This window comes from Camelus ferus, chromosome 20 (genome assembly GCF_009834535.1).
Source record: "Camelus ferus isolate YT-003-E chromosome 20, BCGSAC_Cfer_1.0, whole genome shotgun sequence".
Lineage (NCBI taxonomy): Eukaryota > Metazoa > Chordata > Mammalia > Artiodactyla > Camelidae > Camelus > Camelus ferus.
This window is the reverse complement of record NC_045715.1, coordinates 17035473-17062041: the sequence shown is the minus strand read 5'-3', so window position 1 is coordinate 17062041 and position 26569 is coordinate 17035473. Positions and strand designations below refer to the sequence as shown.

Sequence of the window (26569 nt, the reverse complement as noted above, 5' to 3'; positions counted from 1 at the left end):
TTAAAGCATCAGCTGGACAAAGCTTTCTCTTTTTTTCCTCCTTCACATTCCTAGGATGCTAAACATCTTGAGGATCAGAAACTAAATGATGCTGCCTCCTGGACGGAGATCACTGAGGGTGAATGAAACAACTCTGGTTTAAAAGACTGAAAGACGGTTGCCCGTGTGCTTTTGTGCCATCTTAAGTGTCAGAGACTCAGATCCCCGCAAGGCCTGTCCGACCTTATGTTAAGAAGTCAGCAGGGAGTGCCATCCAACTGGATGGAGGACATTTAGTTCTTCTTACCTGCAGAATTTGTCCCATTCAACCCCCCACAGCATCCTCTTGACTATTTTGGAAGTACATCTCTCCATCTCTGTGTCCCTAGCAACTGGCATTATTCTGTTTGTAATGTTTCTGTTTAATGTCCAGCAATATAGAATTCTCCAGACCATAGAGTGAGTTTGGTCCCATAATTACAGGGCCTGATCAGGGAAGTGATGGAACTTGTTCCTTCAAAGACAGAGCTATAGAGGAAGCATGACCGCTTTGTGTCCTGCGCATGCCATTTACTTTCTCTCAATGCTCAAAGAAGAATTCTGTGCTGTGAATGTAAAGTTAATGTTTAGGTCTACTTACGTAGGGAGGGTGGATTAGGTAGATTCAAGAAGTTTCTGTTTCTGGGATTTGTTTTGTCAGTCCTTTAGAACAGGTGCCTTAGATAGCTCACCTCTGTCTCAGGACACTGAAGATGCTGCCACATGGAATTAGAAATTGGTTTGTATTTGGCATTGACTCAGTGACTATTAAGATTTGTCTGCCAGATGAATTTTATTTAGGGTTGAGCACTAGGCAGAGAAAATAGCCATTCTGTTTCCCAAGGATTTCTGATCGTAATTTTTTTTTTTACCTTTTTTATTATAAAAATTGCCAACAGAAGTCGAAAGAATCAGATAATGGATCCCAATGTGCCCAGCTTCCACGATGCTCAACCCAAGGCCAACCTTGTTTTGTCTAACCTTCTACCTGCTTACTTCCCTCTGGATTATTTTGGAACAAATCTTAGATATTGTGTCATTTTATCCATGGTTGTACTTCTTTTTATTATGAAGATTTTCAGTGAATTTTTTTAATGCCAACAACAACAAAAAATAAAAGCTTGAACAAAAAGAAAGTGTCGCATCTGCCGTTGGGTGTCTTGTGTTGGGTTTCTCCTTCCGAATATGTTGATACTTTCCTTGGTCCCTTCTACCTTTGCAGTGCAAGCCAGCAGTCAGCCGAAGCAGGTCTTCCAGTTTAAGTCTTACAGTTGAAAGTGCTTTAGAAAGCTTTGATTTCCTGAACACCTCTGATTTTGACGAGGAGGAGGAGGATTGTGATGAGGTTTGTAATGTTGGAGGAGGTCCTGACTCAGTATTTTCAGACACTGAGACTGAGAAAAATAGGTAAGTCTGAAGTGAGCGTCCGTCTCTATTTCTGCTCTCATAGCTGGTACAACAGTTCTCTGCTGCTGCCAGACAGGACCTGATACACATCTCCAGGAAGACAAAACCCCCGACCTGAGCTGGCTTCCAGTTCCTTTCTGTTGTCGAGTACAACTTTGAAATATTGTTCCCCTCTTTTGTGGTGTTTAAGGGAAAATAAATTGCCTTCCTTCCTTGTAAATGAAGGGGAGATTTTTTTTTGGGTGTGTATGTGTGTGTGTATGTACATTTGTACATGTGTGTACACATACACCTTGTAGAGTTCAGTGTCTCCAACTTGTCCCCAAGGTAATTCATTCCAGATTAACTCGGCATATTGTGTTTCTGGGGAACTCTTACTGAGTGATTAGTTTGGACCTGGATCTCCTTGATTCAAATCTTATTTCTAATTTCATTTTGTCATGCTTTGCTTTTCCCACCCCTTATCTCTCCGTTCCCTTTAGCCATTGGGTCTTTGTAATAGCTTAAGCTCAGCAGGGCCCATATGGAAGCCAGGTTTAAGCCCCCAGGCACGTGTTTCCCTTAGAATGTAGGAAAGGATGATTAATGGTTCTAAGTGCCACAGGATCTGCAGGCCACCAAGTGGAGGTGTGGCCTTCTCTAGGGTGAGGATGGAGCAGGGCAATGGGAGAGGAGGAGAAAGGTGAAATACTGCCCTTTTCTCCGTTGGGCCTTCTTGTACCAAATCACATGTTTAGAGCTAGAGCCTCGGGTCCATTCTGTAAACACCGTGGGACAATACTCAGCTCCATCAATTGCTGCAAAAAAAAAAAAAAAAAATACACACTTTCCCAGAGGAAAGGGTAGATTTCCACCCATCTTTATTTTAACATATACACAGATTTTCGAGCGACAACAAGCTATGGCAGTTCAACCTTCCCAAACCTCTCTGTGGGTGGTGGTAACATTTTGGAGTTTTGTTGTTCCTGGAGGGTTTCTTCTGCCAAGATGAAACCAGGAAAAGAAAAACGTGAGAAGTAGAATTTAGCCTTCAAGCAAACTGGGCGCGTAGCAAAGGAAATTGATTGAACAAGTGTAATGTTTAACTTATCCTTCTACATTCTACACTGAGGTTTCTCTAACTTGACTGAATTTGTGAAATGCTTCTAAAACCAAACAGCTTCCTGTATATTTGTTAGCTTAAGCTATGACATGATATGTCAAAGTCAGGCTAAACTTTCTTTCTTCTTGCTACAAGAAGCATTCTAAGAATGAAAACACCATAGACTTTGTATATTTTACAGAACATTTGATCTAATGTTACTGTATGTCATCAGAGGTATTAGGGAAAATTGTGGAAATTGTGTGTGCGTGTTGTTTTACATATGTGTTGACTACCAAGAAACAAGCTGAATGTTTTCCCCTGGGAGGCAAATGTGAATCAGAGTAGAGCATTCAATGCGTCTGAACTCGGATGCGTGATCTTTTTAAATTATGGAGACCAGGGAACGTAAAACTAGAAGCCAAATAGCCCTGTCGCGACCTAGCTGTGTGAACCAGGGCTCTGGTTAACATCTCTGCTGGTCGTTTCTTTCGTATCTGAAATAAGACCATTCCCTCCCCATCTCCCTCCTGCACAGATTCATTTTAAGAATAAAATTAGACAATAAATGCAACCGATTTATTTTTAAATGTACGTGCCTGTCAAGGTACAACTTTAGGCGGTGGGCACAGCTCAGTGATAGAGTGAGTGCTTAGCATGCATGAGGTCCTGGGTTCAATCCCCAGTACCTCCATTAAAATAAATAAACCTAATTATTCCTCCCCTACAAATAATTTAAAATGGAAAAAATAATAAAATCGATTTCTCGAAAAAAAAAATACAGCTTTAGATAGTTCAACAGTGGGGTTTAAACAAAGCACGTGAGGCAGAACTAAGCAACCCCGCTAAAGATTCAAACGCCCCTTTTAGCTTTTGTGGCAAGTAGGACATTCTGTCTCTTCCTCGCAGCTTTCCTTTCTCCTTTTCTTCAAGTAGTCATTGATCCAAGGCCAGGAAAAAGCCTTGACTGATTATTTCTTAATGGTATTACTCTTGGGAAACCACAAATACAGAGGACAGTTTAATCCCAGAAAATTTGGCAAATCACCCCTTCAACAGAGCAGGAAAGTGCAACAAAATGAGGGCACGTTTCAAAAGACTTCTTGGTGAGACGACTGACTTTGCAGATGGTTCATTGTGTGCTTGAGAAGCAGAGAACTCTGGAAGCAATCTGTCTGCAGGGTCGTATTAATATTAGGCAAATTGGTGACCGGGCGATATTAGGAAGTAGTTTTTTAAAGGGATCTCAATTTTTCAAAGCAGGCAAGCACAAGACTTTTTAGTGGGTGCTGTTGGGGGCCTTATGTGAGCCATGTTGAGTTGACCTGTGGTTTCCACACAGAAAGAAACAGCTAACGTTCCGCTCGCCTTCCCGCTTCGACAGTTACAGATCAGTACACCCAGAAGCCCGCGGGCATCTCAGTGAGGCGCTGACTGAGGACACGGGAGTGGGGACCAGCGTGGCAGGAAGCCCTCTCCCGCTGACCTCGGGGAACGAGAGCCTGGACCTCACCATCGTCAGGCACCTCCAGTACTGCACCCAACTCGTCCAGGTAGGACTGGGGGCTGCATTTGGTTTTTAGAGCCCGAGTTGTCGATGCATCAAGAATATGTGCTTCCTTTTTTGAGTTTTCCCAGGAAAATAGAACTCAGGACTAAGAAAACCATCCAGCTTTGATTTGACTCAACTCAAAAATTCTGCAAGGCATGGTCTTCCTCCCTCAAGGCTGGATTTTCTGTCTTAAAACTTAGATCTCTAGACCTTAAAAGGTAGTGGGTGGTGTTGCCGGTGATTAGGTTCTTGTCTCATCGAAGAAGGAATTCAGAGACAAGACACAGAGATTAAAAAAGTGAGAATTTATTAAGGAATAGATAGTACGCTCTGAAGTGGAGAGCGGGCAGGCTCAGGTGAGCAGCTGCGCTGAGTTTCTTTGACAAGTTCGTTACATAGGGTGCAGAAATGAATGATGGAATATTCATTGGGGAGGGAAGGGCTTGGGGGTCATATTCCCTGATTTTCACCCCAGCTCCACCCTCCCAAGGGGAGGAGGGATTTTTGTCCTTATTTAGCCTGGATCAGAAGTGTCATGCGACTGTGTACGATGGATATTTCTAATCTGCAAGGCTAGTATTATTACAATGAAAGCATAGTGCGCAAAAGGTTACATTTGGACACTGGAGATTCCTGCATTTTCCCACTTTTCTTTGTGGGCCTCCGGGACCTTTGACACCCCAAAATGTGTGATTTCTTATCAGTCCAGAGGTTTCTGCTTTTCTCTGTCTACCCAAGGACCCCTGTTGTTCACTTGATGTATGGTTTCCTGCATTTGGCCCGTGTCCCTCCTTCTTTTGCCCAATTTCTGCCATTTGGCCTGTGTCCCCCTTTCTCTGCTCATATCTGGCTACCTGCCTCCTCTAACCTTGGGGTGGGCATAGCTCAGTGGTAGAACATGTGCTTAGCATGCACAAGGTTCTGGGTTCAAGCCCTAGTATCTCCATTAAATAATTGATTTTAAAAAAAGAAAAGAAGTGGATATAAAGATGTAGAATAAAGGAGTAAGGGCTAGGAACTTGATTTCTAAGTCCTCTCACACCCACTCCTCAGTCAGTGAGTTTATTTTTTCATTTGGTGTATGGCTGCAAAGAGATAAAAATGGACATTCCATAAGAATCATAATAGCTATAATTTAATTACATTTAAAATAAAGCAGATCTTTTCTTCTGTATTTACTTACATGAAAGGCGTGTGAGTAAAAGCACATAATTGCTGCACTAGACTTTTGAATCTGAAAAATTCTATTTGCTTTTAGAGTCCAAATGCTTTAGACTATATACATGACCAGCTTAGTGAATTTTTTTTTTTCCCTGTGTAGGTACTGGGGATTGAACCCAGGACCTTGTGCATGCTAAGCACATACTCTACCACTGAGCTATACTCCTTGCCCACCCAGGATGGTAGTACAGGTCTGTGTCCTGCAGCCATGCCTACCAAGTAACTGAGACAGATCTCTGAGAGACTTAGAAAAGACTAGAATTTTCAGGCAGCAACTGACTTCTATTCTTTCCTCTCTCAGGCCCTCCCTCATTTTTGTGCCTTGCACACAAGTGAAATCATTTGTTATTTATGTGCCCTTGGGCAGGTTGCTTAACCTCTCTGTGCCTTAAGTACCTACCTCATTGGGTTGTTGTACAAAATAACATGAGCTAATACCTATTTGTGGCTCAGACCAGGGCCTGGTACGTAACAAGCACTGCTTAACTATAATGAGATGGCTTGGATTATAACCACGATTGTTCTACAACATGCTCTTAATTGTCAGCTTGAAAAGAAGGAAATAAGTCCATGCTGTGAAAAATTGCTACACTTATAAAATAAATCTTTTTTTCTGCTTACACACCAATGGGCAGCCTAAGTATGCTTTGGTTAAGTTTCAGGGAGGATTTATAGATTCACAGTACATACAAGAAAAGCAACTTTATAATACCCTTACAGCTCTTCTACTGGGAAAATTCCAGAATTTACACGAGCATGAAAAGTTTAGAGCAACAAAAACGTGTCTGATCGCATCCAATGTTGAAAGCGGCCTGGAATGAGGAACATTAACAAACTAGAACAGAAAAACCCTGTCTGAGTTTATTTAACATCCCCGCTTTCATTCAGAAGGATGAGGTTGGGTCGGGAAGGCTCTGTTGACAACAAGATCATTGACACCGTGGTTTTGTTTGTTTTATCAGCAAATTGTTCTCTCAAGCAAAACCCCATTTGTGGCAAGAAACCTCTTAGAGAAGCTTTCAAGGCAAATCCAAGTGATGGAGAAACTGTCTGCTGTCAGTGATGAGAACATAGGAAACATCAGTTCTGTCATTGAAGGTGAGCACCTGCATGTTCACGGCCGTTCTTGTGGAAGGCGACATCACCAACTCACTCCTCGGCCTGCATTTCCTCATTGCTTTGTTGGGAGAGCAGAAACGCGTTCTTCGGCTGTAGCTAGAGGAGTGTCTCCACGCTAGCGTGGTCTCCTTAACGCCCCACTCCAGCCTTTGGAGTCAAACCTGCAGACACCTATTTATTTCCTAGAGGGGCCTCCACCTCCAGTGTATACACAGAACCAGCATCCACCTCCCAGGCAGAGTTACACAGATTTTTTTGTGCTGGTGTGGTTCCATTTAGGGGACAGGTGAGCAGGATTGTTCTTGCCCCATGTTGCTGGCTGAGACAACTCCCATAGCGATGTCAAATGCTCCCAAACCCTCCTGGGAAAAGGTAGAAATGCAAGAAGTCAAAGGCCCCAAGAGTCTCTGGATCAGAGTTTTAGGTGGAGAACTTGACACAGGAAAGATGCTTTTGAATTTGTGTGGTCTGGCTACAGGGCTCTTTCCTAAAGACAAGAATTTTTGTCTTTTTTTACATCAGAGAGTCAGTAGAAATAGTGGAAAACTAGGATCCCCTGGGTTATCTCCCATTATGGTTAAAGCTCCTATTAGGTTCTTTGTAAGCATTTCTGCCTCCTGCTTCTGGTCCTCCCAGGAGCAGGTGACCTTGGCAGGTGTCTGAGAGGCAGGAAAAGGGGCAGGATGTTCTGGCTCCTGCGCTTGCCCCCAGCAGCCCTGCCCCTCTTTATGCACACAGCCCCGAGAGTGAGATGCTGACCTTGTCATTTCTGTCTGAGAGCCACCCAGGCGGGGTGAAAAGCTCCCTCATCACCCACCGCTCTGCTCCGTCCCCTTCAGAAAAATCTCCTGAGGTTTGAGTCTCCAATCCTGGTTTTTTTGGCTGTTAAATTCTAGGAAATGAGATGATTAGACCTTCTCCCCAGGGCAGACCTGCAGGTTTCTATCACTGAAAGCAAACAGCTGAGCTGTTGCTGCATTTTCTTTACTGCTCAGGGCTGGATGAGTTCCTCATCTCACCTTCTTTGCCCTTGGGACCACCACCTGCCAGCTATAGGATCAGAGTCCTGTAGTTCTGATTAAAAACCACAATCTTTAAAAAAAAAAAAAAAAAAAAAAAAGCCCCTGGCGATGCCTGCCCCACCCCCACCTGCTCTTCTTTTCCAGCCATTCCAGAATTTCACAAAAAGCTGTCTCTGCTGTCATTCTGGACCAAGTGCTGCAGCCCTGTTGGGGTCTACCACAGCTCAGCAGACAGAGTGATTAAGCAGCTTGAAGCCAACTTTGCCAGAACCGTCAACAGGGACTATCCAGGACTGGCCGACCCAGGTACAGGGCAGCAGGAGTGGGGAAAGCTTGCTGTTGTCGGGTTTGCGGGTGAGCGCGGGTGGGGTCCCCGCCGCCCTGGCCCCGGAGCCAGCCCTGAACCAGAGGCTTGCTCTCCAGAGACAACATCATCTGCTCAGTAAAATCTAAGCAAAGAACGACACTCCACATGTTTTCATCCAGAACATCAGCGGTGGCTTTAAAAGCACTATGTGTCTGTATTGCTTTTTGGGGATGGATACTTTTTTCATTCAAATGTCACCCATACGGAGTGTCAAAGGGTACAACCACTTTGAAAAAACTGGTTGGCAGTTTCTGTAGATTCCTCCCCTCTGATCCAGCAATTCCACTCCTAAATATACCAAGAGACATGCGTGCTTAGGCTCATTTAAAAAGAAAGGACATGTATGAGAAGGTTCACAGCAGCTTTATTCACGGGAGCCAAACATTGGAAATAACTCAAATGCCCACCAACAAGAGAATGGATAAGTTGTAATACAGTCATACAATAGGGTCTTACGCGGCAGTTTTTAAAGAGAATAAATTACTGCTGCAAGCAATGATTTGGTTGAGTCTCACAGATATTTTGGTGAGTAAAAGGAGCTAGATAGAAAAAGCACATAGTATATAATTCCATTTATATCAAGTTCAAGAACAAAGAACAAACAAAGCTAATTTATCAATGGAAGTTCGATTATTAGTTACCTGTGGTGGGAGCAGGTGAGTGGCTACAGACTGGGAAGGGGCACAAGAAAACCTTATGGGGTCCCAGCAGTGCTCTGTATCTTGATCCAAATGACAGTGACACAGGTGTATAAATATGCAAAAATCACCTGGCCATACACAGAAGATTGGCCCATGTTATAGACTTCTCTCCATCAGACAGAGAGATGAATGAGTGAATGAATGAATGACTGACCATGTTTCTTAAAAGCCGCTTCATATCTTCCCCTTCTAAATAGTGTTTCGAACCCTGGTGTCCCAAATCCTGGACCGGGCCGAGCCCCTGCTTACCTCCAGCCTCTCCTCCGAAGTCATCACTGTTTTCCAATATTACGGCTACTTTACCAGCCACGGTGTGAGTGACCTCGAGAGTTACTTGAACCAGCTGGCCAAGCAAGGTGGGACACATTCCTTGGTCACCCTTTGTGGGGGCTCAGTGTGGAGTGATGATCTCTGGTCTTTTTGGTCATGGTTTTTAGTGATGGTAACTTTTTTTTTACCCAAATCAACAGCTGGGCTGAGATTTGCCTTTGAAATAATTTCTGGACTTTTAACATTAGTAAGCCCCTTGGCAGTGAACCAAGGATTTGCTAAGCGCATCTCAGTCATCCAGCAGGGGTGTACCATTAACAGGAAGCTGGTAAATGATTTAGGACTCCACTGTAGTTTCTCTCCTTCATTAATGTGTTTGCCATTTGTAAGTTAGGGATTAGAGTACATGGAACATGGTCAATCTGTCCAAATGGGACTCTAAATCCTCTTTTTTATCATATTGTCTTCATACTCTGACCAACTGCACTTTCCATTGGGGTCCAGTTGCCTGAGTGCAGACAGACGGCCAAGTTGGGGGTCACTCAGGGTCAGGGTCAGGGTTTTGCCAGGCAGGTGAAGACAGAGGGGCAGTGGAGTTTGCTTCTACCAGCACCACTGGAGAAAGTGCTTACTGGTGTTTTCTACACTATTATTTTTCCATTTGACTATTTAATTCAGCTGTAAGTTATTTTAGGAGCCATTCTGAGCTAGTGATCCACCTTCACTTTTTTCTCATTGTATTCATCCTTTGCATTCATATAGTTATTTGGATAATCTGTCCTTTTCTCATTAATTGGAAACATTGCCTTTCTCATGTGCTAATTTTTCATATATCCTTGGGTCTGTTATCATGTGTATCCTTGAGTCTGACATATTTTTAATGAGAATGTTACTTTACTGTCAGAAGGTGAACTCTGTTGTCTACTCTCCAGTTTCCATGCTTCAGACTCTGCAGTCACTAAGAGATGAAAAATTGCTCCAGGCCATGAGCGACCTCACGCCCAGCAGCCTCCCAGCCCAGCAGGAGATCCTCAGGACTCTGGCTCTGCTCTTAACCGGCGATGACAGTGAAGTTAGTGAGGCTGTGATGCTTTACTTGGCAGCAGCCTCCAGAAACGAGCATTTCAGGGAAAAGGTAAGGCATGAAATGATGGAACACACACTTGAAGGAGGGACCCCCCGCCAATCCTTAGGTCCCTGGAAGCAGAAATGCCATGATAGTGATCCAGGCACAAAATCAAGACCTTGACAAGACAGGGACCCTGGAAAAGAGAGGAATCTAAGAAACATGAACTATTTACGAAGTAATTAGATTGATAAAAATAAGAGAGTTTATTTTATGTAGAGATTTTTGCACAGAGTGAAACTCAGCACCACCTTCTTCCTGGAACTTCCTGCCTCCTTCTTTCTTCCGTTCTGCTGGAGGCCCTTTTCTCCCCCAGTGTCTCTAACCCATCCTTTCCCATCCAGTTCAAACATCATTTTCATGAAACCTGCCCTAGCCCTCCAGAAGGTGATTTTTTTTTTACCCTGTGACTTAGCATCTTGGAGCTTTCTTATGTAAAGAATGCCTTTCTTCTGTGTGGTTCCTTCTAAACAGAATTTCTAGGTGACCCGAGGGCCATCTTGAAAGCTGGAATCATTACATTGTATCTTCCAACTTTATATTCCCCAGAGTCCATGACCTGATGGAATAGAAGGCATCAATGAATTGAATAAAGAAACAGCTCTTTGACACAACATTGTAAAATGACTATAACTCAATAAAAAAAAAAATTGTTAAAAAAAAAAAAAAAAGGAACAGCTCTTTTAATCAACATGAATTTTAATAGATTTTTTTTTTTTTTTTTTTTTTTTTTTTTGGCTCTGAAGGTTGTGCAAAATGTCTCGTTTTATCTGTAGTTTATCTCAGGGAGTAAAAATGATATCTACGTCTAAAGCTCCAAACAAATCAAAATGCCTTTGCCGTGTCCTTCCCTCTCTTTCAGGCCTTGCTCTATTACTGTGAAGCACTGACAAAGACTAACCTCCAGCTCCAGAAGGCAGCTTGCTTGGCCCTGAAAAGCCTGAAGGTAAGGCCCAGCCTCAGAGCCCCTGGCAGGTCAGCTTTGATCTGACTTGGGCTTTGAGGCCAAGCCAAGTACCTAGAAGAGCTTTCTTTCCATATTCAAAAGTACTTGCTCTAGCAGCATTTCTCCTCTCCTTGACACTGTATATTAGTTTGGGAGTCCTTTTTGTCTTTAAATAGTCACCAAATGTGGCTTTGTTTTGTTAAAGACAATACACACTGCAGAAAACAATTCAGTTTTTCAATAGCCCTCAGGAATCAGTTTGCCTCTGAGTCACTACTGAGGAATTATCTCTTATCCCAAAAGAGAAATGACACAATGATTTCACTCATTTTTCTTGTGTACCAAAAAATAGCAGGGCCAAATCAAATTGGCCAGAAGGTACCAAAATCCAGAATGCCAATAAATTCCCAGATCCTTCCCCATGAACTCTTTTTTCCTAAGTTCCTAAGCAGCTCATCAATCTTAACCGTGTCAGAGGGAGGTGTAAATGAAAAAAAAAAAAAGGGGGGCCGAGAATTACCAAAATTAAAGTGTTTGCCTTTCTATAGTCAAGATTTAACATGTGACCGACCTTAAGCAGTAAATATAAGACTAATGATTCTTGAGAAAAGAATGAAAAGGCCATACCTTAAGATTTGCTAAAATCTTGGATGGGTGCACGGGACAAGAGGGCAGGGACCGGGAGGCCTGATGGGACATGAAGAAAGGGATTAATACCTCAAATGAAAAAGTTAATGACCTATGAAGAAAAATAGCTCTGGGAAAATTTGCCTTCCTTGTGACTTAGTCAAAAAATTACCTTTAGGTGACCAAAAAAAGCCCACGGTGGTTGCTGTGTATTTGGGTGCTCTCCTGATGTACACTGACAGATCAGTGATGATGGCTGTGACTTAGAGTTAATGTAAATTAAGACATAAGGATACAGTGGTCCAGGAGGGAGGGTATAGCTCAGTGGTAGAGTGTGTGCTTAGCATGTACAAGGTCCTGGGTTCAATCCCCAGGACCGCCATTAAATACATAAATAAATAATCCTAATTACCTCCCCACCCACACCAAAAAAACTTTTTTTAAAAATAATACAGTAGTCTATTTCAGTTTTTGTGGATTTACATGCTGTGAAGGTTATAGTAAAGGCTAGTTTTAAACTCCAGCATATCCCAAGTCTGAGAGCACCAGTTACTCCCTTTTACCCTTTTTTCCTGGGGGATAGGCAGGATCCTTGATGCTAAATAAAATATCTCTTTCTAAACCATTCCCAGCCCCCCAGCTCCTTTAAAAGGGGCTCCATGCCAGGCAAAAAACAGTGCAGACTTATGATTTCACCCACCCAAACCAATCGACTGTAGGGAAGAAAATTGTTTCAAATTAATGTTAGCAAGTAGACATCCCACATTTATCTTTTCTATTATCAAACTGGAAGCAAGCCGGAGAGGTCAAGGTCCTCATATCCAGTGGCTTTCTCAATTTTAGGTCCCCCATCTATCTCATTGGGCTAAAATAACCCAGAGTCTATCCATGCTACTCACTGCTGTTTGCCGTCTTCTGGTACTCGGCAGTGCCACTGCCACTTCGGAAGCCTAATTTCCTCCCAGGAAAGAAAACCATAATTTGTTACCCACTATCGACTCTTCACAAGCTCAGAAAGAACATTTGATTTGGTGGCAGGCTCTCTTCCTTCTACCTGCCCTTCCTGTTGGTGTTCCTAGAGGCACTCTGCGGGGCCCCTTCCCCCTCTGCATGTCTTCCCTGGGTAAACAGTGACTTGTGCGGTTTTCCTTGTTATCTATATGCTAATAACTCCCAATATTTCCAGTGCAGGCCTTCCCTTCCTATCTGGGATCCAGCTTGCTATTAGTTACCTCCCCCAGGAAGTCACTTCTCACTCCACCTCTCTCACCCTCACCTCTCTCACCCCCACCTCTATTCTCCCGTATCTTGGTGGATTGTACATCCATCTCCCAGTAGCTCCCAGGAGCCATCGGTGACCTGGTCCTTGCCTTCATCCTCCACATCCAACCAGCCTCCTCATCCCGTGGACCCCACAACCTTAGTAGCGGGAATTTGTTCCCTCTTTATCCCCATTCTGCTCACCTGGATTCCAGCCACCTTCCCAGCAGTCTCACTGCCTCCTTGTGGTCCATCCTCTCCACTGCATTCAGAAAGCTCGTAATAAAATACAAATTCTCCTTGAAACCCTTACATGGCTTTCCATGATCTTAGAATGATGTCCAAAACCTGTCATGTGGCTTCTAAGGCCCCCCTCAATTTGGGCCCTGTACCAAGTTATTCCCCTGACCTAGAATTATTTCCTTCTCTGCCCCCCCAAACACTACACACACATATCTACACACACACACAACCCCTACCACAAAGTGCCCAAATTTGACTAACTCCTCTAAGATATCACTTTCTCCAGGAAGACTTCCCTGATCAGACCAGGCTGCATTTCTCAGGCGTGTTCTGCCCTAGCATTCCTTGACTCAGCCTCAATTATTGTAAGAATTATTTCATTTGTTTCACAATCTGTCTTCTCACCAGACTGTAAACTCTTAGGGGCCACGACTGTGTCATATTCATTACTGAGTCTCCCAGGCTCTATGAACTGCCTGGTTCACAGAATGCTCAGTAAATGTTTGTGGAATACAAATAGAAGAATTCCTATCCTCGAACCTTATTGTCCTGCTCTGTTTTACTCTAGAAGCTAAAATTAGGAATTCTTAAATTAGAGCTATTTTTGGAAGGAGTGAGATACAATAGAAAGAACTAGGCAAGTGGATTCTATTCTGGAAAAGTAGGCGGGTCACTGCACTTTTCCAGGCCTGGCGTCCTCTGTGAAATGAGGAACTTCGCCGATCACCAGAGCTCCTGCAAGTACAAATCCTGGGCTCCAACCTAGGAAAGTCTAATGCAGTGCATCTAGAGTGGTACCCAGGAATCTGTACTTTTACAGGAGCTCCCTAAGTGATCTTGACACTCAGCTAGGTTTGGGAACTCTGGGGTAAGATGGTTTCTAAAGTCCCCATCAGCTATGAAATGATAAGGCTCATGTAATCCCACACATAAGTGTCAGAACTCTGTTTTAACTACTTTCTCCTTGTAGGCTACTGAAAGCATTAAAATGCTAGTGACGTTGTGTCAGTCTGATACTGAAGAAATCAGGAATGTGGCCTCAGAAACCCTCTTGTCTCTTGGTGAGTTGTTGTTTTGTTGTTGTTGTTGTTGTTGTTTTTGTTTTTGTTTTTACATGAGTGTTTACTTCTGACACTCTCAAACAGATTGGTAAGGAGAAGTTTCATGTGCCCTGTTTTGGCAATTTCCCACCTGTAGGCCATCTGCTCACACACACACACACACACACACACACACAGTATGAGGAAATAATCATTCTCCATCTCACCCCAGCTCCTTCTTCTGTCTGGATGTTGAGGGGGAAGGTTACTCTCTGGAGCCTTTCTAGCTGGGTAATTCACTCTGTGCACTATTTGGAATCAAAAACAGAAACACTGAACTATAAAGCAGAGGTGTAGTAGTCAGGAGTCCAGGTTGGATTGCTGATTGGAGTTGGCTGAGGTTGCAAGGATTCATCCCCCAGGAAAGGCCTTAATCCCCCACATCCCACAGCCTCCCCCAGACTCTCAGGTTAACCTCTGATTGCCCTGCGGGCCTATGCCCACCTGAGCCCTGACACCAAAGAAAAGAAGTGAAGTATTTATTTTATTCTGGAATATTAAATAACCTTTCTCCTTCACTTCACACTGTAAAGGTTCATGCCTAGCAGGTTTCATACTTTTATTTATTTATTTTCTTTAGAGTTGGGAGGGTGGAGAGAGCCTTTTTTTTAAACTCTGTATACAAAATATAAATACTTGTTATGAATCAGTTTACTACTACAGTGCACTCTTAAAGTGTAAAAGCTATACTCCTGAAAGTCCTCAAATATAATCTGGTCGATAATACAAGTTGGAAAAAAGCTGCCACCCTAGTTTGACTCTAGCAGCTTAATAATGTGAGAGAGAATCTCACGGCATTTGTAATCACCCTGACAACCAGACTCATTATTTGGTGTCCTTTCTTACAGTTACCAACTGAATAAGGCTCAATTCTGCCATTGAATATATCATTCAGTGCACAGAAACCTTAGCCAACGTATGTTTGTTTAAAGGATAAAACGAATATTCCTTACGGCTTATTTTAGGCACAGAAATTATTTAATTCCCTAAAAATGTGCCCAGGATAGTATCAGTTAGAACTTTTTTTGTCCCTTAGTGTTCTCTTAGTCTCTAGCATTAGCTCAAAAGTTCTTGGTTATTCTAAACACTACCTAGAAAACAACATGAGTAAGAAGAACCAAAGATGGCTTTTCCCTACCTGAAGTTAACATTAGCAAAATATAGCAACATATACCTAAATACCTGGTATTAACTTATTCTGAACGAGGAATGAAAAAGTTAGGTTCAAACTGATACTCATTTTTGATTTCTGTATCCAGGAGAAGATGGGCGGCTGGCCTATGAACAGTTGGACAAATTTCCTCGAGACTGTGTTAAAGTTGGAGGTCGTCACGCAAGTGAAGTTGCCACGGCCTTTTAGTTGCCAGTTAACTCTGCCTAACAGCTGTCTTAATAAATGGCCCTGTTAACCAAGATGGTGCTTTGATTTAGCTGGAAACTGTTGAAGTTGTCTGGAAATTTAACATGTTACAGAAGGAATTCAAAGTCCAGTTTCACAGCACCTATCTACTTCTCCTTTGGCCAACAGAACAGGGCTATGTATATTTCAGTAGATTACGTTGTTGACTGCGTCTGAGGACACTTAGTAAAAGAGTCCGTCTTATCTAGTATGTATGGAATTTTAAAACAGCCATCGTTGTACCTTTTTGGAAGCTCTTCTATAAGCTTGAAATAGTCATGTGATAATTTGATAAATATCATACGCCTTGCAGTTTTTCCTCTGTCGTGTTCTCCAGGTTGAGTGGCCCCCTTAGCTACCTGGTTTTACCTTAAATGTAAAGTACAAAAAAGGATTTCTTCAAACAAAATTTTGCCTGCAGAACCTGGTGAAGGGACACATTGTAAGAGTTTAATTTTTTTCAATTTCATTTTTTCAAGCTTCCACTATTGCTTTTGTTTGTTTTGTCCATCTTGAAAATTCCAAAGGCATGTTTCCATTACTGGTAAAAAAAAAAAAGGGTAGATGACCAAGAACCACTTTATTAAGATTATACCTGCACTCACCTAAAACAAGATGTTCAAGGCAGGGAGGGTATGGCTCAGTGGCAGAGTGCTTGCTTAGTATGCATGAGGTCCTGGATTCAATCCCCGGTAACTCCCCTAAAAAAAAAAAAAAAGAAAGAAAGAAAAATATAAGAAATATAACCAAGTGTAGCATGTGGCTCTTCAATCCCCATACCTCAGTTAAAAATAAAGAAATAAAAATAAATATACCTAATTACCTCCCCCACCCCCAAAAGAAGATACTCAAAACTTAAGGGTTTTTTTGTTTAAACAAGAGCCATTTTTTAATGACACTTTCACAGTAGAGGCATTTTGTTGCTAAGACAAATCAAAATCAAAAGTTTTCAGAAAGCTGTGATGCTCCTTAAGGTAGAAAAATATAGAAGTTGGAGGAATCTTGATGGGTTGAAAGCAGAGAGTCATTAAAAGTGGTCCTTAACATGAGGTTGGGAAGAAGAATGCCCTGAATGATGGCTACTGCCCCAGAGAAACCATAAATCACTAGATAAGTTCCCTTGGCCAGACAGTTAAAACAATAGCTTCCATTACTGCTTCCATATCAGGGTAGCAAGTCCTTTAAATAAAGTACAGTCCATTCAGTAGCTCTCATTAAATAACTTTTCTTCCTCTTAAGAGTGTACAAGGTGGGATATGCCAAGCTATCAAAATAATACATTTGAGTGTAATTTAAACTGTGGAATATCAACTATTCTCTGAATGTGTTTGTATAAAATATATTTAGATGTCATTTGAAATATTTGCATTTTAGCAAGACCTTTAAAAACAACTCTTATTTCATTTTGAAGTGAATATTGTTTGTTGGGCTTCCTGGCAAATAAGTTCTTTCAACTGTGAAGTTATAATGTACATATATTTGTATATTTATAAATATTATATATATGCATATATCTTTCATTTTAAAGGTACATTGTACAGTCTATAGTTAGTATGTATAGACTATAGTCTCTTAAATGGCTGAAATAATTCTTTTTATAGAAAGTCAAATCACAAGTGTTAACAGAGTTGTTTGTTTTGTTGTTTGGGGTTTTTTTTATTTTTTGAATATTGCATGAGTAATTAATTCCATATCTTTTGTATTCACTTCTGCATTTTATTTTTTGGTTGAAGGGGGTGCTTTTAGTTTTGTGGCATTTGTATTCATCACTCTTTCAATCATCTAAGTTAAAATAAAAATTATTTTTGAATTACTAGTCTCATGTTCAGAGTCTGGTGTATTTTTTCACATGCCCTTCTTGAGTTCGTATTTACACAACACACTACACCTCATTCTCAACTTGAATTTATTCTTATCTTGAAATTCCTTCATCTTTCTATGAGGATAATAATATTTACTTCTCAGATTTTTGTAAAGCTAATTGCAGAAAAAAGAGCAGCGTTTCATCTTGTTCCTTCGTCTCGAACATATTCCTCTGCCGCCTCATTTTGTCTAAGTTGCTGTTGGTATTTTTAAGAATGTTGTAGGTGAATTACGTTTCTCGACCTTGGAGAAGTGGTCTCTGTACGAGGTGTCCCAGCAGTGCACCCCTGCTCTCGTCACTCAAGCTGTACGCTCAGGGATTCTCCCTAAGAGGGCTGTGTGGGCCCTCCTGTTGGGAAGGGCTGACTCTGTGGGCAGTATGGTAGGCTTGGTTGGGCCCTAGGCTGGTTGGTTGCCTTGTGTGGATGCTGGATGCTGTTTACCGCTGTTTAGCAGGGCCCAGTCACAGCGTGGTTGGTTGTAGAATCTTAAGGAGCCCCTGGGCTAGTGCTGGCTCACTGGTGGGCGGAGTCAGGGCCCGAAAAACATTGAGGCTGTTGCCCTCTTATTGGTAGGTGAGGCCAGATCCTGGAATTGGTTTTAGACTACTGGCAGGCAGAGCTGGTTCCTGGAGTCTGGCTGCAGGGCCCAGGGATCCCAGAGCTCCTTTCAGATATTCGGGGAGGGGGGTGGGGGGGAGGGGCGGGGTGGGGGTCGGTTCCTGATACAGTTGGGTATGGGGTCTGGGGTGTCCTGCAGGTTGCATTGGCCTGGTAGTGGGCAGGGCCAGGGACTAGCTGGTCCCAGGGTAGGGCCTGGCCTGTGTTGCAGGATCATAGTTTTCTTGCTTCCTATGTCTCCCCAGACGTGAGTGAGGCTGGTCTCCAGACTTCTCCAGGCTTCCTGGCGGGAGGCCCCGTGCCTGTCCACTGGTGGGCCGAGCTGGGTCCTGGCCCTCGGGTGGGCGGGGCGGTGCCCGGGGGCGAGCCCAGAGGCTGCTGTGGGCTCTTTAGCCCTTAGGCGGCAGTTCTGCTGAAGGGTGGGGCTGAGTCCCCGCTCAGTTAGTTATTTAGCCTGAGGCGTCCCAGCACTGGCTGTTGGGTGGGGGCTGGTCTGGCGCTAACGAGCCAGTGGGAGGAGGGAGGACCCCACACAGTGGCAGCACCTGTGGCTCCCAAATATGGCCGCCACCAGAGCCTGTGTCCCCGGTAAGCCGCAGCCGCCCTCCGCCTCGCGGGGAGACTCTCCAAGACCCGCAGGTAGGTCTGGCCCAGGCTCCTGTCAAATGACTGCTTTGCCCTGGGTCCCCCTGCGCCTGAGAGTTTGTGTGCACTGTGCGCCTTTAAGCCTGTGGGGCTCCAGCACTGAGGCCCCGCTGGCCAGCAAAGCCGACTGTTCTGCGGGCTGGTCTTCCTGACGCCGGAACCCCGGCCTGGGGAGCCTGACGTTGGGCCCAGAACTGTCACCCCTGTGGGAGGGCCTCGGTAATTATTCTCCATCGTGTGGGTCGCCCACCGCGGGGTAAGGGATTTGATTACATTGCGAGTCTGCCCCTCCTGCTCATCTTGTGATTCCTTCGTTGAGTCTTTACTTGTAGATCTGTTCTGGTAGATTCGTGTCTTTTTCATCCATTGTGGTTCTGCAGATAGTTTTAATTTAGATGTGCTTGTGAGGAATGGAGCTCAGTGTCTTCCTACTCCCAAATCTTGGCCACTCTCAATGCATTTATTTCTGTATCACCCAAAGGCCTTAACTTTATGTCTTCCCAATGCCAGCTTGCATAAACAATATAGTTAGGAGGTACTCTAATTGAAGAAATCTTGATAGGCACTACGTGCACGCCTCACTGATGCCCAGGGACTGACTCCATCATGGGTGGTTGTCCTTGCTGCAGTAACGGCTGGTGCCCATAACGTAGAGCCTGCACTGTTTAGAAAATAAGCTTCTATGTTCTCTCTTCTACGTACTTTGTGATGATGCCTTGTGATCCGAATCAGCGGCATCTCTGCAAACCGCGTGTCCTAGAGCGGCGTTTCAGAGTTATGGTATCCACGAGCAGCCCCTTGAGGGTAAAAAGAGTCCCTGAGATTTTCCTGGGGGCAGTATCTCTTATAAAACAAATATTTTTTTATTTTTGAGAAAATTCTAAGTACACCTTTTGTAGGGAACGATATTTGTTAAAAACTAGTTCTCTTAACGTCTCAACAAGTATCTATTGCATACTTACTTTTTTAATGTATGTATATGCTGGGGACTCTTCTTGGCAATGGAGTTAACAGCAGTGAAGAAAAAAAAAGGGACATAAAAATCCCTGCCCTGACAGGGCTCGTATCCTTGAAAGAGGAGATAGTATGACAGAAAAGGAATAATAATTGCCCATGTTGGGGGTGGGGGAAGTGATAGGCAAAAACTTCAAGATTCAAGGAGGGTGGTCAGGGAAGGCCTAATAGAAACTTATATTTGAGGATGATCTGGGGAACCGACGGGGTGAGTCATCTGGGTATGTGTGTATCTCTGGGAAGAGCATCCCAGGCAGAGGCAATAACCACAAAGGCCTTAAAAAGGGACCATGTTTGATGTTTTGGATTTTCTAGTAGCCACGTTAAAAAAAGTAAAAAGAACAGGGGAAGTTAATTTTAATAAAATGTTTTACTTAACCTAATATATCCAAATTATTTCAACTTGTAATCAATATAAAAATTATTAGCAAGATATTTTGCATTCTTTTTTTCATACTAAATCTTTGAAATACAGTAATTTATACTTACATCACATCACAATTCAGACTAGTCACATTTCAGGTGCCCCATAGCCACATGTGGCTAGTGGGTACCATATTGGATAATACAGGTCTATGTTTCCCTCATTGTCCCATTAATAGCCTTTATAGTGTATACATGCATATGGAAACAGGATCCAACCATGGGTTACATGTTTAATTTAGTTCTCATGCCTCATCAGTTTCTTTTCTCTAAAATTAAAATACAGTGGATTTACAATGTTGTGTTAGTTTCTAGTGTACAGCAAAGTGATTCAGTTTTATACATATATGTATATGTCTATTCTTTTTCATATTCTTTTCCATTATGGTTTATTACAAGATATTGAATATAGTTCCCTGTGTATACAATAGGACCTTGCTGTTCATCTATTTTATATATAGTAGTTAGTCTGCAAATCCCAAACTCCCAATTTATCCCTCCCTTGCCCTTTCCCCTCTGGTAACCATAAGTTTGTTTTCTATGTCTGTGAAGCTGTTTCTATTTTGTAAATAAGTTCCTTCGTATCATATCTTAGATTCCATGTATAAATTCTATCATACGATATTTGTCTTTCTCTGTCTGACTTAGTTCACTTTATGGTAATGTCTAGGTCCATCCATGTTGCTGCAAATGGCATTATTTCATTCTTTTTTTATGGCTGAGTGGTACACACACACACACACACACACACCCCGCACCTTCTTTATCCAGTCGTCTGTCAGTGGACGTTTAGGTTGCTTCCATGTCTTGGCTATTGTAAATAGTGCAGCTATGAACATTGGGGTGCATGCATCTTTTTGAATTAGTGTTTTCTCTGGATATATGGCTAGGAATGGGATTGCTGGATCATATGTTAATGCTCCTCTTTAGGCTCTTTTAATCTAGAACAGTAATGCCCTCCCCCATTTTTAAACTTCCACACTTACTATATTTGAAGAGAACAGGAAGTACATTTTGAGGATGTCCCAATTTTGGCAGGTGTCCAAATTTCTACTTCGAAAGTAGAGCCAATAGGATTTTTTGATCAGTTAGAAATGAAATGTGAAACAGACAGAAGCCAAGGGTGAATCCGAAAATTTCAGTCTGAACAGCTGGAAGGATGGAATGCCATCTTCCAAGACTTGGAAACTGAGAAGCAGCAGGTTCCGAGAGAAAGACTAGGAATTCTGCTTTGGACATGTTAAGTTGGGGGAGCCTCTGAGCCATCCAAATGTAGATACCAAGTTGGTGACTGAAAGTAACTGGAGTTCAGGTGAGAAACCAGTTAAAAATACAAAATTAGGAGTCTTCAGCAGATGGATTTTACTTAAAGCCTTTATTTCATCCAGGAAGTACAGATAGAAAACAAGAAGAAGTACAAGGACTGAGACTTGGGACACTAGTATTTAGAGGTCAGAAAGGAGAGGGGGAAGGAGCAAAGGAAAAAGAACAGTGGACAGTAGGGAAACATTAAATGAGTATGACATCTTAGAAGCCAGGTAAAGAAAAAAGTGTTTCAAGGAAAAATGAGTCACAAATGCTGAGGACTGAGAACTGGATTCAGCAGAATGGAAGTCATCAGTATCCCTGACAAACAATTTTAGTCGAGTTGTGGGGTTGAAATCCAATTTGGAATGCATCCAAGGGAGAATGAAAGAATATTTGAAATGGCTAGTATGGCAACACTTTGAAGAGTTTTTATATAAAGGGGAGCAGAAAAATGAATGTGTAATGACTAGGGGGAGGGGCTAGATGAGGTCAAGAACGTTGTTTTCTTTTTTTTTTTGATGAGAAAAAGGACAGCGTGCTTGTTGATAATGCAAAGGACCCCGCTGAGATGGAAAAATTAATGAAGCAAGAGAAGAATTGCGACCAGTCTCCTTGAATGGAGTGAGAGGGATTGGTTGAAATCTGTGTTAAGTGGAGAAGACATCCATGTAACAGGAGGAAAGTCAGAGTATACAGGTACAGACACAGATCAGTGGGTGGATGTGATGGTGAGAGCTATGGAAAGTCTTTTTTTTTTCAGTTTTGTTTTGTTTTCTAATGGAGGGATTGGGGATTGAACCTAAGACCTTGTGCATGCTAAGCACTTGCTCTACCACTGACCTACACTCTCCCCCCGGAAGATCTTTTTTGATTGTTTCCAAAATAGGATCAATGTAGGAAATCCATGATGTAGAGAAAAACTCTACGTAACAAACAAGCCAAACAGGCATGAAAGATCAATGGAAAGAAGTTGAGTACATGCTGTAACAGTCAGCACAGAATAGGCCAGTTCCTAGAAGTCATTGCCTTACCAAAGGTGCAAAGACAGAATGAGCTTGGTGTGTGTTAGGAGAAACTTGACTAGTTTAAGCTGAGATCTGTGTGTGTGTGCACCAGAGAAGTCAAAGTAAGCTTGGTTGAGCTCAAATTGTAGAAGGCCTTCAATGCCAGGCTGAAGGAAGAATCTAGGTGTACGTTGCTTCCCCCTGGTTCGTGTACTCCATTCCGCAGTGTTGCTAAGTGCTGCATTCCAGAGTTCCTGACTGTTCACTTCTGTCACTGCCCGTGGTGTAACCGAAGCGCCCTGGGCCTTTTTACACAATGGCTAAGAGCCAGGCTTATTATGTGCAGTTTTGGACTCAGATTTATCGACATTTTGTGCGGCTGTATCACCACCTCCAGCAATGCTGGAGTGTCACCATTAAGGGCTTTTTCACTAAGAAGGAGGAAAAACACATCCCTCCAGCTGAGAGCATTTTTCACAAAGAAAAAATTGTGGTGCTTGGCAATATGCTGAAGGATCAATCTCTCGCCATTGAAAAGAGAGCTCAAGCTGCCTATAAAATCGGACTGTTGGCCTTTACAGGTACTGACTTAACCAGCTCTGCTGAAACAGGTGTTCCAAAATCTTTTTGCCTGTTACAATACTGTCAGGGAGTGGTTCTCAGAGCGCTAGTCTAACATCCCAATAATATTTCCTTTGCCTAAATTATTAGTTTTTGGTCTTTATACCACCAAAGATAATTACTATCTCCTCAATAATCTCACACTTTAAAAGAATGTGTCCATCAAATAAATTACTAATTATTTTTCTGCTTGTATTAATTAAAAATACATATATATACATATACTGAAATTGCCTATCAAAGTTTTCAATATCAAAAAAAAAAAATCAAAGAACCTACACTGAATTGGTATAATTTCAACCCTTTTACAGGGTAAAAACTACTTGATATTTTATTTTTTATCTTATAAAAATGCATTACCCAGACAATAGTTGAGAAAAATCAATAAGAACATAAGGCTCTTAAAACACCCGCCAGGAAAGCCAGTAGGTGCATGAGTGAAAAGCAACTATTAATGTATACTTGGCTAGAAAGTTAAATGGTAAACCATTTAAACACACATCACTCTAAATGATTGCCACTTCCAAACTTGCTTCATTTTTTTCTAATAAATTTCAGGATATGTAAAAAATAATTTATAGATAGTCCTCAACAACACATCTCCTAATCAGAAGCTCTGGTTGGTAGCTGTTAGTGTCATAGGTCGGTTAATTATTTTTTAAATGGGAAAATAAGTTAGTTAGATATAGTATGACAGACTAAATCTTTCACAGAATCGTGTCCATGAGGGAAAATAGTGACTGTTTTCAAGGACCAGGGGGGCCTGAGTGTCAGAATGATAGAGAACCAGCAGCATAGGATTAGAGAGATGACAGATACTCAGGACTCCCATGTGAAGGAGGGGTCAGTGGCACCCGCCGTGAGGCAGGCTCAGTCCCCTGCACAGTGGTAATCACCTTGTGAGGTACAGTTAGCTCTGATAAAGGGATCTGCATCACTTAACTTGATGTTATTTAGCCCTGGCTATGCTAGTCAAAACAATGGAACAGGCTTATGCCCAGGTTTTGGCTAAAACTTTACATTGAATAGAATATTCTTGGGACCATGGGACTTTGGTAGTGCAAGTAAGAGGAATCCAAGCTGGGACAAAACTCCAGTGGCTAGAATTCAGCCAACTATGCCAGCTACTCCTCACCATCTAAGCTGTCTTCACCAATGCCGCCTTCTCTAGTACCTTCTTGGAGTTGGAGATTTGAACTAAGAAGATCTGAGGTTCAGGTATGTGATAGAAGTAGAGTCAAGCACCAGGTTGGTCCCAAGTCTGCAAAAGAGGGCTGAGAAATGCGTAAGGAGAAAGGACAGCGATGGGTAACTCAGGAAAAACCTCTCTCTTGCTGTTAGATTCTGACTTTGCAGCTCAGCCTTTTGGTTTACTCTTTGTTTGCTCTAATGCTCTGCTCTTTTTTCAAGTATTGAAGACAGAGACTCAGGAATGAGACCATGAGGAAGATTTGCTAAGTGAACCCAGTCAGGTTTTATTCACCTTGAAATACTGACCCCTACTTGCCTGATTAAAGAAACCAGGGAGGAGCTTTTGGCAGACAGGGACCTTCCAGGGCTCCTCCTATTACTCCCTGCTGATCAGCATGCACTCTCCACCTTCACAGGAGCACACAGGACAGGGAGGAGAAAAAGAGATAAATTCAAAGTAGCCAGTGTCCCATATGTAGTGACAAGAATATGAACATATGAGCCCTCAGATGTCACTAGTTACTAGATACATCAGATACTTCTGGAAATGCAAATGTTTGTTTTACAGGAGGACCAACTGCTGGAAATTTTGCAGCTGAGTATATGCAAGATGTAGCTCACTTGTTGCAGAATTACGAGATGGCACCAAAAGTAAAGATCCTGCTTCTCCAGAGTGTGGCGTGTTGGTGCTACTTAAACCCTGTCAACCAGAGAAAAGCCAAACACCTGCAGTTCCTTCCTATTCTCGTTGGTCTTTTTGATAAAAAATGTGAGCCTAGCACAGAAAGTGAACTAAACAGCAACCTCCTGGTTCAGTTTTGGAGTTGCTATGTTCTCTCAATTATCACCTGCAATAACTTGGCTTGTATGAAGGAGCTTAAAGACCTACACTTCTCTAAAATATCACTTACAAATGTTGGCCAGTAAGAACTGGTCTGGATGGCCTGAGAATTTTGCAGAGGTGCTGTATTTCCTAATTGGTTTTCATAGGAATTAATTTCTCTAAATCCAGTTACATGATGCAGCTATCTCCACCGCTGTATTACCCTAGAAAACTGAAATAAATAATAAAAGTCGGTACATTATTCTTCAGCATTTTCTCTTAGGTAGTCAAACAATTCTATATAAATTTTCAGAATTACTGCAATGACTAAACTTATGAGAAGTGCCACTGCTTAAAAGAACCTCATAAAAATTAAGTTCAGCACAGCAAAGGAAATCATAAAACAAAAAGACACCCTATGGAATGGGAGAAAATATTTGCAAACGATGTGACCAAGAAGAGATTAATTTCCAAAATATACAAACAGCTTATACAGCTCAATATTTTAAAAAAATGTTTAAATGAGCATTAGACCTAAATCGACATTTCTCCAAAGAAGACATACTGATGGCCAGCAGGCACATAAAAAGATGCTCAACATCACTAATCATTAGGAAATGCAAATCAAAACCACAATGAGGTACCACCTCACACAGGTCAGAATGGCCATCATCACAAAGTCTACAAATATTAAATACTGGAGAAGTTATGGAGAAAAGGGAACCCTCCTACACTGTTGGTGGGAATGTAAATTGGTGTTCTCACGATGGAGAACCGTATGGAGGTTCCTTATAAACTAAAAATAGAATTACCATATGATCCAGCAGTCCCACTCCTGGGCACATATCCAGAAAAGAAACTCTAATTTGAAAAGATACATGCACTCCCTGTTACTTAAGACAAGATTACAGTGTACAATTTTTCTGTAAGACTACTAATTCTCCCAGAAAGATTTAAGGAATGAACTTTCCTTTTTCCTACTTATCTGCAATACCAGTTCTCATCTATCAAGTTTCCAGATATTTGTCGGTCTGTCTTTGGACTCTCTAACTTGTTCTATTGGACTGTTCAATTTATTTGTGCCTACAATAAAAGAACACTGCCGTAATTTGGTAATTTCACAATAATTTAAAAAATCTGGTACAGTAAGTCCCCCACAGTGATTTTTCTTTTCAGAAGTGTCCTTTGGTTTTTCCACATGAATTTTAGAGTCAGCTTCTTAAGTTCTGTGAAAAACCCTATTGGAACTGAAGTAGAAATAGTATTGTATTGCTATTCTTATAGTTTTGATTCTTCATATCCATGAATAAGGTGTATTTCTCCATTTATTTAGATCTTATTTAGATTCATTAATTTAAATATTTAATATAGTTTAACAGTTGTATAATTTTCTCATTTCTTGCAAATTTTTGTTAATTTTACTTTTTGAAGTTTAATCTGGTGTATAGAAATGAAATTGTCAGCATACATATTGATTTTGTAGCTGACTTTATTAAATTATCCTAATTTGAATAATCTGCAGATTCCTTTGGCTATTCTTCATAGATAATCTTAACACTTTATGAATAATGATAGTTTTGTTTACTCCTTTCCAATCT

General features: G+C 42.0%; 2 protein-coding genes across 8 annotated transcripts in view; both read left to right on the top strand.

Annotated features, from left to right (window-relative positions):
• The window catches only part of RIPOR2 (RHO family interacting cell polarization regulator 2), a 178133-nt gene extending 160864 nt beyond the window's left edge, over nt 1-17269 (top strand). For 3 of the 7 annotated variants that reach the window (XM_032462595.1, XM_032462596.1, XM_032462597.1), the window contains exons 14-22: nt 1241-1425; nt 3849-4059; nt 6242-6377; nt 7565-7726; nt 8686-8844; nt 9691-9893; nt 10747-10830; nt 13931-14021; nt 15320-17269. In XM_032462595.1, the coding sequence (XP_032318486.1) occupies nt 1241-1425; nt 3849-4059; nt 6242-6377; nt 7565-7726; nt 8686-8844; nt 9691-9893; nt 10747-10830; nt 13931-14021; nt 15320-15420 (1332 nt within the window). In that variant the 3' untranslated portion in view covers nt 15421-17269. Of the gene's footprint in view, nt 1-54; nt 1182-1240; nt 1426-3848; nt 4060-6241; nt 6378-7564; nt 7727-8685; nt 8845-9690; nt 9894-10746; nt 10831-13930; nt 14022-15319 lie in introns of those variants that run through there. The other 4 variants (XM_014557186.2, XM_032462598.1, XM_006182206.3 and 1 more) reach the window with 3 other exon arrangements.
• Nucleotides 17270-22652: 5383 nt separating this feature from the next.
• Nucleotides 22653-25145, top strand: ARMH2 (armadillo like helical domain containing 2). Its single transcript, XM_006182233.2, is given in 3 exon segments — nt 22653-22917; nt 24717-25033; nt 25035-25145. Coding segments are annotated over 3 exon segments (693 nt in total).
• The last annotated feature ends 1424 nt before the right edge of the window (nt 25146-26569 follow it).